At 48.1% G+C, this 17,847-nt stretch overlaps 1 protein-coding gene across 3 annotated transcripts in view; it reads left to right on the top strand.

Moving 5' to 3' along the window:
- Positions 1-17,847, top strand: part of ARMH3 (armadillo like helical domain containing 3) — a 748,421-nt gene that overhangs the window by 543,044 nt on the left and 187,530 nt on the right. For all 3 annotated transcript variants that reach the window (XM_069239576.1, XM_069239578.1, XM_069239579.1), the window contains exon 21: positions 199-281. In XM_069239576.1, coding sequence (XP_069095677.1) covers positions 199-281 — 83 coding nt within the window. The remainder of the gene's footprint in view (positions 1-198; positions 282-17,847) is intronic.

The following is a 17,847-nucleotide window of genomic DNA, read 5'->3' as shown; positions in this document are numbered from 1 at the left end:
GTCCAGTTTGAGGCGGGACCTCTCAATGTTAGCTCAGTTGTTAATAATGACTTCTTTATAACTCTTTAAAAATAATGGTGCCGCTGAAAGCTACTTAGGCCTGGTCTTCTGGGCATGACATGTAGAAATATACTTTTATGTACTGTATCAAGATGGTATGACTTGTTATTCAACATATAAATATTTCTTTTATTTTAGCTTTGATCAACCTGTTGAAGTTCCTTATGTCCAATGAGACGGTGTTATTGGCAAAACACAACATTTTCACGTTGGCTCTAATGGTAAGCTTTAATAGAGGTAAAAGCTTTAAAACACCTTCTGCAAATACACAATTTATTTATCTATAATGTAAAAAAAAAGATACATTGAGATATCAGCCACAAAGATATTCTGCACCAGATGTGAGGGTTGAGTGGTGTACTGTAGGTCCAGCTATATATAAAGACAAAATGTTAGGGGCCTTCATATAAAGTGCTGGTATGTTTTCTAGGTTGGTGTAGATCCACAGAGTTAGTTTTCTAGATCCTCTGGCACTCAGGACTCAGTCGTTGTGCCTAACCAAGACAGAAAACCAGGTGGACTACAACCACTCCACATTCTGTTGAGTAAATATTTACGTGAGATGTCTGACGAATGAGTCATACCATGACACATTACAGGGTTAGTTATTGGAACCCCGGACCCTCCAGTCATTAAAGAATAGCACACTCAAGAATACCTGAAAACATGGAATTACTTTTTAAATGTTTATTTTAAAATCAGAAACCTGGTCTAATGTATATTATATGAATTGTAACCACAATAAAGACAAACAAAACAGCAGCCACAACATTTCCCAAAAGAGTGAACTAGAAGAAATACTCAAACATGATTGCAGTTATACATTTATATCAATAGCAGTCTATTCTGCTGCATCTGATAGAAACTACTAGCTGCAGGTTCCCAACCTTCGAATTAGCCCTGGATCCCGAAGAGTTTTTGTGAGCAGTATCTCTGTGCACTGGTAGGTTGTGGTGTTCGGCTCTGCGTGTGTCATCGGCATTGTCCGCACAGGAAGTGATGTCTGCGGCACCAATATACGTGCCACCCAGGCATGCTGACATCAGTTCTAACCTTTCTCTGCCAGTCAGTGCAGATTCAGGAAAAACCTACCCCTGACTAAAATGTCATGTAAAGAGGCTGTCTTCAAGCCCTGCAGCCCCTGATACCAACTGATGTCTGTGACGGACCCACATTTTGTTTGCCTTTTGTGCCTCAAGCACAAACATGGCCCAAAGTTCTGCTCTGACTGCCAAACCATAAGCCCTAAGGATTTGAGGGGGTGGTCTCTAAGGATGATGGCAGCCCGTCGTGCGCCTCCATGCCAGTCAAGATTCTGGTCGAGAGGGAGGTCCTGGGATCGTTGTCGAGTTTGAGGTCGTCGTCCTACTCCAGGTCATCAGGGCACTCCAGTAAGTCTCGGCACAAGAAAAAGAAGTCAAAGCGTTCTTCGACTTCTCTGCGTCCATCCGCCAAAAAGATTCAGGAGCATCTGCATTCTAGGCCTCGCTCCTTGGTTGAGCATGTGCCTGAGTTGACTCCACGCCCCCCTGAGTTTCCTGTAGCCGGATCGACTCCCGCCGATCTCAAGGAGTTTTATGATACCATGTGCCTCATATTTTGAGGGGCTGACCTCTCTGACATGCCTTCGGGCCCCACTGGGTCGGCAGGAGCCCCATCTGGTTCCATGCAAACAGTTCGGCCTGGTGCCAGTGAGGGCCTAAACATCCATGTCTGAATCTGGACTGACACCAGTCGTACCACCTCGACCTTCCCTGGTGCTGTTCCCGATGCCAATACTCCTGGGACCCACCGGTGGTACCATCTCCATTTTAATCCCTGACTCCAGTATCGAGCCAGAGGGTCATTGCTTCATGCCATATCCAGCACCATCAGGAGCCTTGCCTCCCAGATCAGATCTTGAGCCCTATTCCTATGAGCTACGACTTTGGAAACAATGGGAGGGGTCATTGGACCCTGAAGAAGTCCAGCCTTGTGAGCAAGATATGGACTGGTGGGAGGAACTAGGTGAAGCTAGTGGTCTGGATTCTTCCCCAGATGCTGGTATCCTTACTCCCCCTACCATGGCTATGGAGGAGTGAACATCTTTTGCAGTGGTGGTAGGGAGGGCTGCGGAGGTCCTCAACCTTCAGTTGCCCTCAGTGGCGGTCAACACCAATGTCTTAACAGAGGGGCTTCAGCCGGGAATCTCCCCATCTGAACTGCTCCTCCCATTCAGTGAAGCCCTTTCAGATCTCCTTTTGGGTAGCTAGTCCAAACCCAGCACAAAAAAACCTGTAAATACGACACTTGCCTGTTGAGACCACCCCACCCCAAGAGACCCAAGTTTCCTAACTCAACACCCCACTCCTTAGTGTTTGGTGGTTTAGGCTTCCAGCTTCCATGTTAACCCTGGTGCGTTCCCTAGCGCTCAACCAGATAGGGTCCAAGAGGCTGGAGACACTAGGGAAGAAGATTTTTTCTTCTGCCAGCCTGGCATTGTGGTCCACGTACCTTTGGGGCCCCTACTCCCACTCTCTAAGGGATTCAGTTACGCAAGTACTGCCTATGGCCCTGGAGTAGGCTTGGGCCATGCTCCCCCAAGCTGTAGCAGATGGGAGAGAGATGCAGCAAAGTTCACAATTCACTCTTGACTTGACACGACCGACTCACTGGGTAGAGCGGTTTTGCCGATGGTGGCCTTAGGTTCCACGCCTGCTTCATACTATGAGCTTTTTGAGGGATGTCACTTCTTCTTTGATGAACATGCCCATCGATGGCTTCCTTCTGTTCGGAGAGTAAGCGTACTAGGCACTCTAACGTTTTAAAGACAGTCTGGCTATGGCTAGGCCTTTGGCTTATCTCCTACCTGCCACCACCCCCAGTCCACTCTTTGCTCCTTTCGTGGCTTCAGAAGGGGCTACCAGTCCGGCCAATACCCATTCAGCAACTGCGCTGCGCATGCTTAACAGCCCCTCATGGCTGGGGGCGCTGTATCCACAGAGGTTGTGGATCAGGCAGCCAGAGGTCAGTTCAGTCCACCTCAACCCCTGCAGTTGCAGCCTCCAAACCTACCTAATTTGCCCTTATACCATCATGGGCATCCAGTGGGCTGCAGAATACACCACCACCTGATCCACTAGCAGTCCATAACATCGGACAGGTGGTTTTTGCAGAAAGTCCTCCGAGGCTGCTTCCTTCCCTTCATGACATGTCCTACCCGTGTGCCACCATCTCAAGACAGGCTGACGGAGAATCATATGTTCCTTTCCTGCAAGGAAGTTGGAGCTCTTTTGACCAAATGCGCCATAGAGAGAGTCTTGACACCAGAAGTAGGTTGTGGTTGCTATTCCCTCTGCTTTCTGGTGCTGAAGAAGGACGAAGGCCTTCTCCATATTCTAGATCTGAGGTCCCTCAATTACTTCCTTATAAAGGAGAAATTAAAAAAGTTCACACTAGCTCAGGTTCTTTCTTGTCTGGTCGCAGGAAACTGGATGGTAGCGTTGGACTTGCAGGATGCATACTTTCACATCCCTCTCCTGACTGCCCACAGGCACCACCTGTGGTTCACAGTCACCCACCAGCATTTTCAGTTCACCGTGCTTCCCTTTGGCCTAACCAGCACCCCTCGGGTGTTCACCAAGGTGATGACGGTGTTTGCAGCTCATCTATCGAAATGTGGGGTGTCAGTCTTCCCTTATCTCGACAACTGGATTTTGAAAGCAGGTTTGCCCCATACTGTTGTCTCCCACCTCAAGGCTACAGCAGACCTCCTGCATTTGCTAGGGTTCACTATAAACATGTCGAAGTCACACCTGACTCCCTCTCAGTTGTTCCCTTTCATTGTAGCTGTTCTGGACACAGTGCAGGTTCTGGCTTATCCTCCTGAACAGCAAGTCCAGGATATTCAGGCTATGATACCGATGTTTCAGCCAATATCCTGGATTTTAGTGAGACAGACTCTGAGGCTATTGGGACTCATGGCCTCCTGCATTCTGCTGGCAACGTATGTGCTATACCATATACAGGCTCTGCAGTGGGACCTGAATTCCAGTGGGCGCAGCATCAGGAGAGTCTCTCTGACATGGTCTAGATCTTAGAGGGAACTGCAAAAAACCTGCAGTGTTGATGAACAAACCACAGTTGGGTCAGCTGCAGACTCCTCTCCCTTCCCCAACCAGATTTCACAGTAGTAACAGATGCATCACTTCTGGGTTTGAGCGGCCATCTGGGAGAGATGGAGATCAGTGAACTCTGGTCTCTGGGGGAATCTGGACTCCATATCAACCTGTTGGAGCTTCTTGTGATCCGACTGCCTTTGAAGGCCACGCAATGTCAGCAGTTTTCTGCACCGGAGTTTCCAAGGCAGCTTTTGCTCGGAAACACTTCATCTGTAGTGTAGCTCAGGCCTCTTGTATGCCTTTTTGCCCATAGTTCTGCCCAGAGCTTTGAAGAAGATTAAGAACGACCGAGCCCAAGTTATCCTTGTGGCTCAGGACTAGTTGCGGAGACTCTGGTATCCAGAGTTAGTGAGCATGACTATTGATCCTCCAATTGGGCTGCCTCTTCGGGAGGATCTTCTGTCGCAGTAGCAGGGGAGGGTCCCCCACCAGAACCTGTTCTTTTTTTCGCCTTCTGACTTGGAGATTGAGCAGCAGCAGTTGACACGTTTCAACTGTGCTCCCGAAGTCTGAAATGTCATCTTGGCGGACAGGCCGCCTTCCACTAAAACTGTATGTGCCTGCAGATGAAAAAAAAATTGTGACATGGTGTGCAGTAAAATACGTTGACCCCTTTCTGCCCCTCTTTCACAAGTTCTCCTATTCATACTTTCTGTTGCCCAGCAGGGCTCTGCCTTGGGCATTCTAAAGAGCTACCTCACTGCTATATCTTCTTTCCTGCAGTTCCCTCACCAGCCATCCCTCTTCATGTCCCCTATTGCAAATAGGTTTCTCAATGTTCTTGTACATCTTTTTCCTCATTCACTATTTATCATGCGTCAGTGGGAACTTCCATGGACCTGCCATGGTACGGAAGTGGCTATATGCTCAGGGCAACTCCTGAGTGCCCAACAACCGGCAGGATTTTTAAATGCCAGGGAGGGCAAACTCAGCCAATGTTACGTCATAGATGACGAACTGCAGTTAAACTTGGAAGTGGCACAGGATGTGTTCCGACAATGGGGAGAAAGCTGTCTTGATCTTCATGCCACCAGAGAAAATACCCAGCATCCAGGCTTTTGCACGTTTCAGTTCCAAAGTCCGGTTCTCCCTCAGAGATGCCTTCCATCTGAATGGGGGTTTGGGACCCCGTATGCCTTTATACCCCTACTTTTCCTGCCCATATTATTGAAGAAGATAAAAAATGTAGGCCCAAGTCATCCTAGTGCCTCTGGACTGAATGTGCAGAGTGTGGTACTCTGAAGTTCTGTCCATTAGCAAATCCCCTCTAATCCAGCTGCTTCTTTGGAGGATCTGCTGTAGTAGCAGCAGGATCAAGCTTTGCACTAGAGTTGGCACAACCGACACCTCCATGCATGCAGATTGAAAAACAACAGTTAATGGTTGTTGATATTTTTATGACCTTCCTCCCGAAGTGGTCCGTGTCATCCTGGCAGCTAGGCGTCCATCCACAAAATCTTTTTATGCAGGATGCTGGAAGAAGTTTGTTGTTTAGTGTTCTTCCCAAACTATTCATCTCATGAATGCAGTTATTGGATGTTCTCCTGTTTTGTTTGTCCTTAGCCCAGCAAGCCCTTGCTGCGGCAACAATTAAGGGTTACCTTCTGGCTTTTCTACGTTTACCAGATCAGCTATCCTTCTTCAAGTCTGTGGTGGTGATGCATTTTCAGAAAGGACTGATCTGCATGTTCCCACCAACTCCTTTCCTGATGCCACAGCGGGACCTTCATTTGGTTCTCACCTAACTTGATGTGTACTTCCTTTGAACTGATGCACAATTGCCCTCTATGACTATTGACTTTCATGACATTATTTGTCATCGCCATAATGTCTGGCAGGCAATTGAGTGAATTCCAGGCATTGTCCTTGATATCTATAATACTGAAGTAAGGGACCTCCTCCCACCCAAAGAATTTTATTAAAGGCACAGGATCCAGGGGAACTTAAAGTCAAAACCAAAGAAAAGATCCTGCTTGCCTATGTTTTTTTTTTTTTTTTTTTAAATATTTTTATTGATGTTATGTTTCAACATGTAATACAAATTGTCCAATTTGTAAGCTCAGGATAAATCAATACAATAACTAATACCTAAATCATATAGCAATCACACCCCCCCCCCAATATGCACTTCACGGAACGCTTCTAGTTTCACAGTATCATTTCTGGCTGCACCCTGCGTGGGTTTATCCTTTATTGTTTATTCTATATAGGCATACGCTCGAGGCCAGTGTGGGCCTAACACTGCATGCTTGGGTTCCCTGGGCACTTAAGGAGGGCATCGTCTCAATTGGTATATGCAGACAACTAGCCTGATTCTCCGCTCCTCGCGTGGCGCTGGGCCTGTGATGAAGAATATTTGAAGGGCAACTGTTTCCTGAGTGATGGGAAGAAATTATATGTGTGCGCTGTGGTGCCTGGGTGCCCTGTGGGCCTGTTTCCGAGTTGGGGAATGCTGGGGAATTTATGCCTCGCTTGTCCCGTTTATGTGTGCCCCAATTCAGGGAGGCTTCTCATCGTTTTTGGCCTCCATTTTTGTTACCAGATCTTCCCATGTGGAGCATCCTGTGTGCTGCCGCCCCTCGCGCACCATTCTTTTTAGTACCTGGTATTCGGTGCGAGCCCAGCGGATAATTAATGAGTACCAGGATTTCAGGTTGGGAGCCTTAGGGGCCTTCCAGTGCATTGCTATTAATCTTTTATACATTAAGAAGGCCAGATCTGTAAATTTGTGCAGGTGTCTTTGTTTCTTTGGTCTCTTCCTCAAACCCAGCAGGCAGGACCCAGGATCTGCCAACAGCAGGAGTCCCGTCAGTCCGGATACCTCCCCTACCACCTCCGCCCAGGCCGTTTGTATATTAGGACAGTCCCATACCATGTGGTAGAAGGGTGCTGAGGGTGCCCTGCATCTAGGGCATGTTGGTGCTGAATCAGGAAACATGCGCTTTATTCTGGCTGGAGAAAGATATGTTTGATGCGTGTAATTGAATTGGGTGTATCTAAATCTTGGATTCCTTGACACGCCTCTAATGTGAGACAGGGCCTTAGGCCAGTCTACCAGTGGGATCGGGTTGGGGAGTACTGCGTTCCATCTACCCCATGCTTTCCCTGCCTGCGCCTCCGGGGTTTTGTTAAGGGTTCTATATAGATTGGATATTATTTTTGTTTGATCGCTGTGTTGTAAAAGCTGATCAATTACTGGGGAGATCTCTGGTTCCGAAGCGCCCATTCCCCAAATTTTCCTGATTTCGTGACATACGGCATGGTATGTCAGGAATTGACCCGGGTTTATCTCCGTGAGGGCCTGGAAGGCCTCGAACGTCATTAATTTGCCGTCTTCGAAACAGTCTCCTACTACCTGTATTCCTGCTTCATTCCAAAGCTTCCCAGCTTGCCTGCCCGCAACCGTCCCAGCCAATAGATAATTTAGTGGAATATGTGGGGAGTATGGAAGCTTATCCGCTCCTTTTTGCACATATTTAATCCAGCACGCATGCGCGGTTGCAAGCAATGGGTTAACCAGTACCAGTTTGGAGGGCTTTGACGTAAGCCACTTTAGGAGAAGGGTCCCGTTCCACTGGGGCTCTAGACTCATAAATTCGGCATGTTCCGGACTGTGGATCCAATGTTGGACCCACTGTAGTTGTGCGGCTGCGTAATATCTCTCAAAATTCGGAGTTCCCAAGCCACCATCGTCCAATGGACATTGCAGCGCAGATAGCGCCACTCGCGCTCTGCCACCTCCCCAAATAAGCCGCACTAGCGCTGTGTTTAAGTTACCAAAGAAGCTTTTGGGAATGTTAATCGGCAAGGCCACAAAATAATATAGGAGCCTAGGCAGAATCAACATATTAGCAATTGCCACCCTGCCGGGTGGCGAGAGCGGAAGCCTGTTCCAGAATTGTAGGGAGCCTTTTATGGAGGTTAGCGCCTTACCCAAGTTCCCGTCCCTTAAGTCTTCTGTGGTATGATATATGTTTATCCCAAGATATTTAAATGTTGTCGGGCACCACTTTAGGCGCCCTACCTTCGGGGGGTCTTGGTTATTGGGAGCCCTTTCTGCCAGGGGGAACACACAGGACTTCTCCCAGTTTACCACAAGGCCAGACAATCCTCCGAATTCAGCCAATAATGACATTACTGGTGGGATAGCTGCACTACCGTTCCTGATATATATCAAAGCATCATCTGCATATAATGAAATCACATGGTGCCTCCCATTCCTGATAATTCCCCACTCTTGCTCCATGAGGCGTACTTTTGCCGCTAGCGGCTCCATTGCTATGGCAAACAGTAGTGGGGATAAAGGACATCCCTGTCGCGTTCCCCTGAATATCTGGAAACCATCAGAGATCACCCCGCCTGATTTCACCCTGGCACTTGGGTTAGAGTACAATGTCCGGACCCACCGAATGTAATTGGGGCCTATTCCCATGCGGGCCATCGTGGCCATCAGGAAGTCCCATTCCAGCGTATCAAAAGCCTTTTCTATATCTAGTGAGAGCACCATTTCCTCCTGAGCGCTCTTGGGGGTGTCACCCATTATGCTCAGTAATCTGCGAATATTTAGGAAGGTGTTACGCTTTGGAATGAAGCCATTTTGATCTGCATGAATTAATAAGTGCATGAGGGGAGCTAGCCTGTTAGCCAATATTTTGCCTAATATTTTGTAATCTGTGTTCAGTAATGACAGTGGTCTGTATGATTTAACATCCGTATGATCTCGGCCCTTTTTGGGAAGTACCACTATCATAGCTTCCCTTTGTGACCTGGGTAAGCTTTCTGCAATCCATGCCTCCTGGAAAACTCCTAGCAAATGGGATTTTAGGCTGGGCAGATAGGCTTTGTAGTACTCCGACGGGAGGCCGTCTGTGCCAGGCGCTTTGTTCCTAGGCAGCTGCGCGAGCGCTAGCTCTATTTCATCTATTGTAATAGGGGTTTCCATTCCTTCTCTGTCATTTTGTGGCAATTGGGGCAGGGAGGAATCCGCCAGAAAATCCTCGAATTGAGTGGCTGTGCACGATGTGCATTTAGTGTAAAAATTTGTGTAATAATTCCTAAACGTCTCATTTATTTCTAGTTGCGTAGTAGCCATCTCCTGCGCGCCCACCCGGATGGCACCGATCGGTGCTTGCTGTCTATCCTCTCGGAGTAGCCACGCTAGCATTCTACTTGATCTATCTCCTTCCGTTTGCAGCCTAGCTAAGTAATAATTGTAGTCGTGGCAGCGGAGTCTGCCATCTACTTCATTATATTTTGAGCGCATTTCTTTGAGGGCAGTACTGGCGGCCTCCCCCCGTGCCACCGCTTTTTCCACAATCCTTAGCTCCTTCTCTAGCTTGCTAATTTCCGCTTGTAAAGAGCGTCTCACGCCCCACGTAGTGGACATGCATACTCCGCGTGCTACTACCTTGTGGGCATCCCACTCTATCGCCCGGGTTGTTGCAGACATAGCGTTTGCTTCCCAATATTGGTTTATAGATTTACTCAATGATGCGGCGAATGCTTGATCTTGTAATGCCTCCACCTGTAATCTCCAAGTGGGAATTACCTGACGTGCCCGCCCCCAATTCAGTGTAACTCTCAGGGGCGCATGGTCCGAGACTGTTTTTGCCAGGTATTCAGATTCAGCGATCAGCATTCCTATGTCGCGGGAGCCCCAGATTATGTCGATTCTAGTGTGGGTGTTGTGTGGGACCGAGTAAAATGAGTATTCTTTATGCTCTGGGTGGCCTAGTCGCCATATATCGTATAGACCCATAGCATTCGCCCATTCTTGCAGGGGGCTTACGAGCCTCCTGCTAGTTGGAGCACTCTGGTGAGCACTGGATCTATCCAATGCTGCTGATGGGGTGCTATTGAAATCCCCGCCCCAGATGGCTAGGGGCATGGGGTTAGACAACAACGCTGGGGTGAGAGTGGTGAGAAAGCCCGGGATGCCACTGTTAGGGGCGTATACCCCAATCACAGCCATTTGTCTACCGTCTAGTCTGCCTTCCACCACTACGTACCTCCCTTCCTGATCTATTTTGTGTGCTGACATGAGGAATGGGACACCAACCACTATCCAGATCAACACCCCTCTAGCAAAGGCCGAGTACGTTGTGCCTATCATCTGGCCCCCCCACTTCGTACGCAGGTCGCGCAAGTCCCCCTCCAGCATGTGCGTCTCTTGCAGAATGGCAATATGTACTCCTAGTCTTTTAAGTCGAGCATGCACTCTAGCCCGTTTACTCCGCATCCCAAGGCCCCTAATATTCCACGTTACTATTATGTACTGGTTTTTCGTGTTGACTCGGGAAGACATCGCAAAGGGCGCTGTGGGTATATTGCTGTGCTGTTGTTCTGGGCTTTAGTATTGGCCCACCTGGACTCTGCCTCTCTATTGCTGATATTTTTATATAGCGGGTGCAGGACTGTTTTATGTGCGTTTAGTGGTTCCGATTCTTGCACTTCTACTAAACTATAAATCCCACCCCCCTACTTAAACCCCCTATACTGCTTACAACTGCAGTGAAACTACAAAACTTAAAATTGTATAACATAACTCTTATCCAGTTGGATTTGCATAGTGGGATTCTCATATCGTACAGATGTGGCTCTTGTAAGGGGCTCACATCGTGCCGCAGACTCAGTCTGCCATTATCTACAGGCGCCCCCCTTAGCATAAATCCGTTCCCCCTGGTCCCGCCCCCCCGCCATATACCACCTATTTATGCCCCCAGACACTTAGCTTAGCATTTGTAATAAAGATGCATATTATTAAACGCACTATGTCCCTTCGCCCCGGCAGAGTCCCAGAACATCTGTAGACTTATCGCGTTCCAATCAGCGTCACTGATAGTCTCTCTGGGTCTGAATGAGTGAATTATAACTCGTCGGCGGTTCTTGGGGTGAACGTCGGCCCAACTAATTCTCCTGTTATCGTGGAGACAGAGCTGATTGCGTCTGAGTCCGAACCCAGTTCTTCAGGGCAGCTGGCTGTTGCACTACAGCTTTGCAAATGCAGTGGCGTCTCTTTCAGGACTTTCGCTCTTTCCTCTGCTGCTTGCCAAACATTGGGCTGACCTCTGGTGCGCCGTTTGGAGCGCTTTCTTGCAGCTGCTTTTTGCCATTTCCCGTCTTCTTCTGCGTCCTCTCGGGGGTGCGCAAGGCCCTTGGCGTGAAGCCATGTCCATGCATCCTCGGGGTTGGTGAATATATGGGTTCGGTCCTCCATCACTACCCTTAACTTGGCTGGAAATAGCAGGGCATATTTTATGTTCTGTTCACGTAGGCGTTGCTTAACTTTGACGAAAGAATTACGTTGGTTCTGCACTTCCTGCGTAAAATCTGGGTAAGCGTTGATGTTTGCGTCCTCGTACTTGAACGGGCCCTTGTTGCGGAATTGTTGCAGTATTGCGTCTCGGTCTCTATAGTTCAAGAACCTGGCAATCAATGGCCTGGGAGTCTGTCCGGGAGCTGGGGGTCTGCCCGGGATTCTGTAAGCCCTTTCAACTGAAAAAAACTTTGATGGAGCCCCGTTTAGCACCTCCTTGATTAACCACTGCTCTAGGGTAATTTCTGATTGCGGTTGACGCATACTTTCCGGAAAGCCCAAGAATCTTACATTATTCCGGCGCGCCCTGCTCTCCGCTTCCTCCGATCTTCTCCAAAGCTTCTTCAGTTCCTCATCCATGCGTTGAATCTGTTCTTGGTTCCCTTGTACTATTGGAGTTAGATCAGCTATCTCAACTTCAGCTGTTTTCACTTTTTCAGCTAAGCTTCGGTGATCCACTCGTAAGAGGTTCAAGTCCTGCGCAACTGCGTCAATTCTACCTTCCAGAGATAGCTTAGTGTCCAATATTGCCTGCAGTACTCTCTCAAACTGAGCAGAATGCGCTAGGAGTGTGCTTTCCAGAGATTGTAAGGATGGGCCGGATTGTTGATCTGTAGGCGTTATTGCTTGGGTGGTTCGGTCCGGATTTCTGGTTGACTTGGCTCTGCCGGCCATTTTAGCTGTGTTGAGATTGCCTTCCAGGCCGCGACAATTGTTCACTTTTACTCCTCCTATTCCGTTGTTTTAAGCTTTTACTGAGTCGCCTGGGCCTGGAGTACACAGCCGGCTTTGATAGCGTTAACTTAGGCAGCCAAACATGGGGGCTTAGACTTGTTCTAGTTTGTTGTGGCGTGGGTGCTCAACCGCGAGTGCTACAGGCTACTCCAAGTGCAATGATCCAGTTGCAAGTTCATGCAGGGCTGTACAAGCTGAGGGAGGACGCTCGCTACTTTCGGTGTGGCGGGAGGGCCTGGTGCCAAAGGTTCCTTCAGGGGGAGGGGAACGGTGCTGGGCAGCCGGGAGAAGCGTCGGCACAGGAGGTAGAACGCGGGCCGGGGTGGCTGCGGCGCGCCATACATAAAGCTCACGCAGCTAAGGACAGCCGCAGCGGGCACCCGTTGAGGGGAAGACCATCGACTCTACATTAGTATAGGCTCCAGGAGTACGCGTTCCCCAATTGTTCTGTCTTTTATGTAGAGGCAGAGGTGAGGTGTTGAGTGGGGGAGGGTGCTTGTCTTTTCCGGGGATCCCCCCCTTCTGCTTAGTTGTGCTGAACCCCCCCCCCCCCTTCGTTGATACACTCCTCACCTCGATCCTCTGCCTTCTTGCAAGGGTATTTTTCACCCCTGTTTCCGGGACCCCCACTGTCTGATGGGCCGCCGCCGCTGCCTCCAGTCGCCTTCTTCTTTTGTTGTGGAGCAATTCCCAAGATGGCGCCTCCGCGCCTCACGCCGCCCTCGCCCGGGCGCCGAGCAGCATCAGTCGCACGGTCCGCGCCGGCCTCTCGGGTGCGCCCGCTCGGTCTCCCCAGCTCCGAACAGGATTTGAGATCGAGGGCGGCCGCGCCCGGCGAGAGCGCGGCCGAGGCCGCCGCCGCCGGCACCCTCGCCGCACGTCCAACCCGGCGCGGGCGCAGCACCGCCCCGCGCCCGCATCTGGGGACGCCTGCGACGCTAGCCGGGCGCCCCGGTAGCCCACTGTCAAGCCGCCGTCCCGACCACCGTTTTCGGGCCGCGGGGCGCCTATCAGGATTATTTGATGGAGCCGGGAACGGAGCGCACGTATCAAGCGACCGTCCCGGCCGCCATCTTGGCTCCTCCGACCTCCTGCTTGCCTATGTTAAACCTGTGTCTTTCGTCCAAGCATGGTAAACCCACTATTACTACACATATACAGGGAGTGCAGAATTATTAGGCAAGTTGTATTTTTGAGGATTAATTTTATTATTGAACAACAACCATGTTCTCAATGAACCCAAAAAACTCATTAATATCAAAGCTGAATATTTTTGGAAGTAGTTTTTAGTTTGTTTTTAGTTTTAGCTATGTTAGGGGGATATCTGTGTGTGCAGGTGACTATTACTGTGCATAATTATTAGGCAACTTAACAAAAAACAAATATATACCCATTTCAATTATTTATTATTACCAGTGAAACCAATATAACATCTCAACATTCACAAATATACATTTTTGACATTCAAAAACAAAACAAAAACAAATCAGTGACCAATATAGCCACCTTTCTTTGCAAGGACACTCAAAAGCCTGCCATCCATGGATTCTGTCAGTGTTTTGATCTGTTCACCATCAACATTGTGTGCAGCAGCAACCACAGCCTCCCAGACATTGTTCAGAGAGGTGTACTGTTTTCCCTCCTTGTAAATCTCACATTTGATGATGGACCACAGGTTCTCAATGGGGTTCAGATCAGGTGAACAAGGAGGCCATGTCATTAGATTTCCTTCTTTTATACCCTTTCTTGCCAGCCACGCTGTGGAGTACTTGGACGCGTGTGATGGAGCATTGTCCTCCATGAAAATCATGTTTTTCTTGAAGGATGCAGACTTCTTCCTGTACCACTGCTTGAAGAAGGTGTCTTCCAGGAACTGGCAGTAGGACTGGGAGTTGAGCTTGACTCCATCCTCAACCCGAAAAGGCCCCACAAGCTCATCTTTGATGATACCAGCCCAAACCAGTACTCCACCTCCACCTTGCTGGCGTCTGAGTCGGACTGGAGCTCTCTGCCCTTTACCAATCCAGCCACGGGCCCATCCATCTGGCCCATCAAGACTCACTCTCATTTCATCAGTCCATAAAACCTTAGAAAATCAGTCTTGAGATATTTCTTGGCCCAGTCTTGACATTTCAGCTTGTGTGTCTTGTTCAGTGGTGGTCGTCTTTCAGCCTTTCTTACCTTGGCCATGTCTCTGAGTATTGCACACCTTGTGCTTTTGGGCACTCCAGTGATGTTGCAGCTCTGAAATATGGCCAAACTGGTGGCAAGTGGCATCGTGGCAGCTGCACGCTTGACTTTTCTCAGTTCATGGGCAGTTATTTTGCGCCTTGGTTTTTCCACACGCTTCTTGCAACCCTGTTGACTATTTTGAATGAAACGCTTCATTGTTCGATGATCACGCTTCAGAAGCTTTGCAATTTTAAGAGTGCTGCATCCCTCTGCATCCCTCTGCAAGATATCTCACTATTTTTGACTTTTCTGAGCCTGTCAAGTCCTTCTTTTGACCCATTTTGCCAAAGGAAAGGAAGTTGCCTAATAATTATGCACACCTGATATAGGGTGTTGATGTCATTAGACCACACCCCTTCTCATTACAGAGATGTACATCACCTAATATGCTTAATTGGTAGTAGGCTTTCGAGCCTATACAGCTTGGAGTAAGACAACATGCATAAAGAGGATGATGTGGTCAAAATACTCATTTGCCTAATAATTCTGCACTCCCTGTAAGTTCAACAACATAATCATTTACTCATTCTTGAATATTTTTATTCTTCTGATTAATTCTCACAATATTGTCTATTTACCTATACAGAATACTTCAAACTTCATGCATTGATAATTCCATTATTGATTACATTCTTACTGTGCAATACTTATTTACATGTGCAAAATAAATCTTACTTTACTTCTTTTCTGTTAATCAACAAAATAAAATATGAACCCCTTTTTCCCCTTTTCACTCTGCCACTTTCACTCCATTCGTACTCATATCTCACAAACATCCAACCCTGCAGTCACAAAGCCTGTTTAGCCACTATCTTTTCATTTCCTGTAATTGTGGCGTCATCCAGATGGGTTTTTAAAACCATCACTGTCAACATATGTTTTGTACCACCTTCTTCAGAACAATACTATAGCAGCCATATATATATATAAAATCAGAAGGGCAATCAGGGGATTGTAAAAACAAATAAACATCACAGGTCTTAGCCATGTCATTTTATGTCTTTATGATCAATATACTTATGATTCACTGTTTGCCTTAGATACACCTCACTTTCTTGCATCACCTAGTGCATTACCTAACTCATGCATGTGCAAAAAAGTTATGACAAACCCTTTAATGGTACTCCTTTATTGACCAACCTCCTTATGTATAGATGTCCAAACATCGAGGGCCTCCCTTGCCTATGGGACCCTCATATATCTAATTACTCTAATCATATGCAACCATGCAGAGGGTCATTTGTGTCATGCCTCCCCACATGTGTATCCCTTTATTAACCCTTATCATGCACACCCTACGAATCACAATGAAATCTTACTCAAAATGGACGAACATGCACCATAAGTAGCCCTCTCATGAGGGAAATTTACACCTGAAAGGAGGGGGTCATGCTCAGGAAACTCCATATTTGAAGATCTTCATGTCTCGAAAATAATACACTTATGGTGTTACCTTGAGAAAGGTGATATACATGTTTGTACTTGAAGTAGACAGACAATTTAAACCACATCGCTATACTTCTTAAACTCAACGCACTGGTTTAGAACCTACTATGTGATAACTGGAAAATGTGTTACCATAGCCCATCAGCATCACTGTTTATATTAGCCCATCGGTCAACTACAGTCTCTTTATACATATATATATATATATGTTCGATGGCATGTGTAGCTGCAGATACACATGCTTTGCACATCCCGCCATCTAGTGTTGGGCTCGGAGTGTTACAAGTTGTTTTTCTTCGAAGAAGCCTTTTCGAGTCACAAGATCGAGTGACTCCTCCCCTTTCGGCTCCATTGCGCATGGGCGTCGACTCCATCTTAGATTGTTTTTTTTCCGCCATCGGGTTCGGACGTGTTCCTTTTCGCTCCGTGTTTCGGGTCGGAAAGTTAGTTAGAATCTCGGAAAAATCGTCAGTATTGTTTGCGTTCGGTATCGGCTTAGTTACAACAGATCAACACCGACTTTTGAAGAGCTCCGGTGGCCCTTCGGGGTTTTTTCGATCCCCCGTCGGGCCTGGTCGGCCCGGCCATGTGTCTCTTCAAGGCTGATGGAACGGACCCCGTTCCGCTTCTGCCCAAAATGTCACAACAAGTATCCGTATACAGATCAGCACCTGGTCTGTAACTTGTGTTTGTCTCCAGAGCACAGGGAAGATACTTGTGAAGCCTGTCGAGCGTTTCGGTCGAGGAAGACATTAAGAGACCGAAGAGCGAGAAGACTGCAGATGGCGTCGGCGCCGACAGGACAAAGGCATTTGGAGGAGAAAGAAGAAACCTTCTCCATCCAGGAGTCGGACTCGGACGAGCTCGATCCCGAAGAAACGCCTAAAACCACGAGTAAGACGTCGAAACATATAACTCACGAGAAGACCACAAAAGCCCAGGGGACGCCACCGCCAACAGGCCATGGCTTAACCCGAAAAATAGGTGATCGATCATCGGCACCGAAAAAGGGCACGCTTGTGTCGAAGTCATCCGACTCCGGTCGAGATACCGGCACACAGCAATCTCGGGCCCGAGACAGCGGCTCCGAGCAAGTTCGGCACCGAGACAGTGGCACCGAAATGGGTCGGCACCGAGACACCACGACACCGAAAATAAAGAACGTTTCGTCGGAGCCCAAAAAGGCGACCAAAAAGGTTTCGATTCCGAAACATCCAGCCTCGGAACCAAAATCAGGTTCCTACACAGAGGAACAGGGATTGTCCTCCCAAATGCAAGGACATAAGTTCGGACAAGAGCTAGAATCAATGGAGCCAGACTACACTCAAAGGAGGCTCCACATTCAAAAGGGCACAGGGAAGATAAGCACTCTTCCCCCAATTAAAATGAAAAGAAGACTTGCCTTTCAAGAAAAGGACAAGCAGCCACAGGCAAAGGTTGCAAGACAAACAACTCCGCCACCATCTCCACCACCATCAATGCACACATCACCGGTAGCCAGTCCACCACTGATGCAATCCCCGACTCATACTGCAATGAGTCAAGATGATCCAGACACATGGGACCTTTATGATGCTCCAGTATCAGATAACAGCCCAGACTGTTACCCAGCGAGACCGTCGCCACCTGAGGACAGTACATCCTACACGCAGGTGGTCTCAAGGGCAGCTGCTTTTCATAACGTCACCTTGCATGCAGAACCAATTGAGGATGACTTTTTGTTTAATACACTATCCTCCACTCATAGCCAATACCAGAGCTTACCTATGCTACCTGGAATGCTAAAACACTCCAAACAGGTATTTCAGGAGCCTGTGAAAGGCAGGGCCATAACTCCAAGGGTGGAGAAAAAGTACAAGCCACCGCCAACAGACCCTGTGTATATTACGCAGCAATTAA

The sequence above is a fragment of the Pleurodeles waltl genome, chromosome 6 (assembly GCF_031143425.1).
Source record: "Pleurodeles waltl isolate 20211129_DDA chromosome 6, aPleWal1.hap1.20221129, whole genome shotgun sequence".
In the NCBI taxonomy this organism is placed as follows: Eukaryota; Metazoa; Chordata; class Amphibia; order Caudata; family Salamandridae; genus Pleurodeles; species Pleurodeles waltl.
This window is presented reverse-complemented; position numbering and strand designations above follow the sequence as displayed.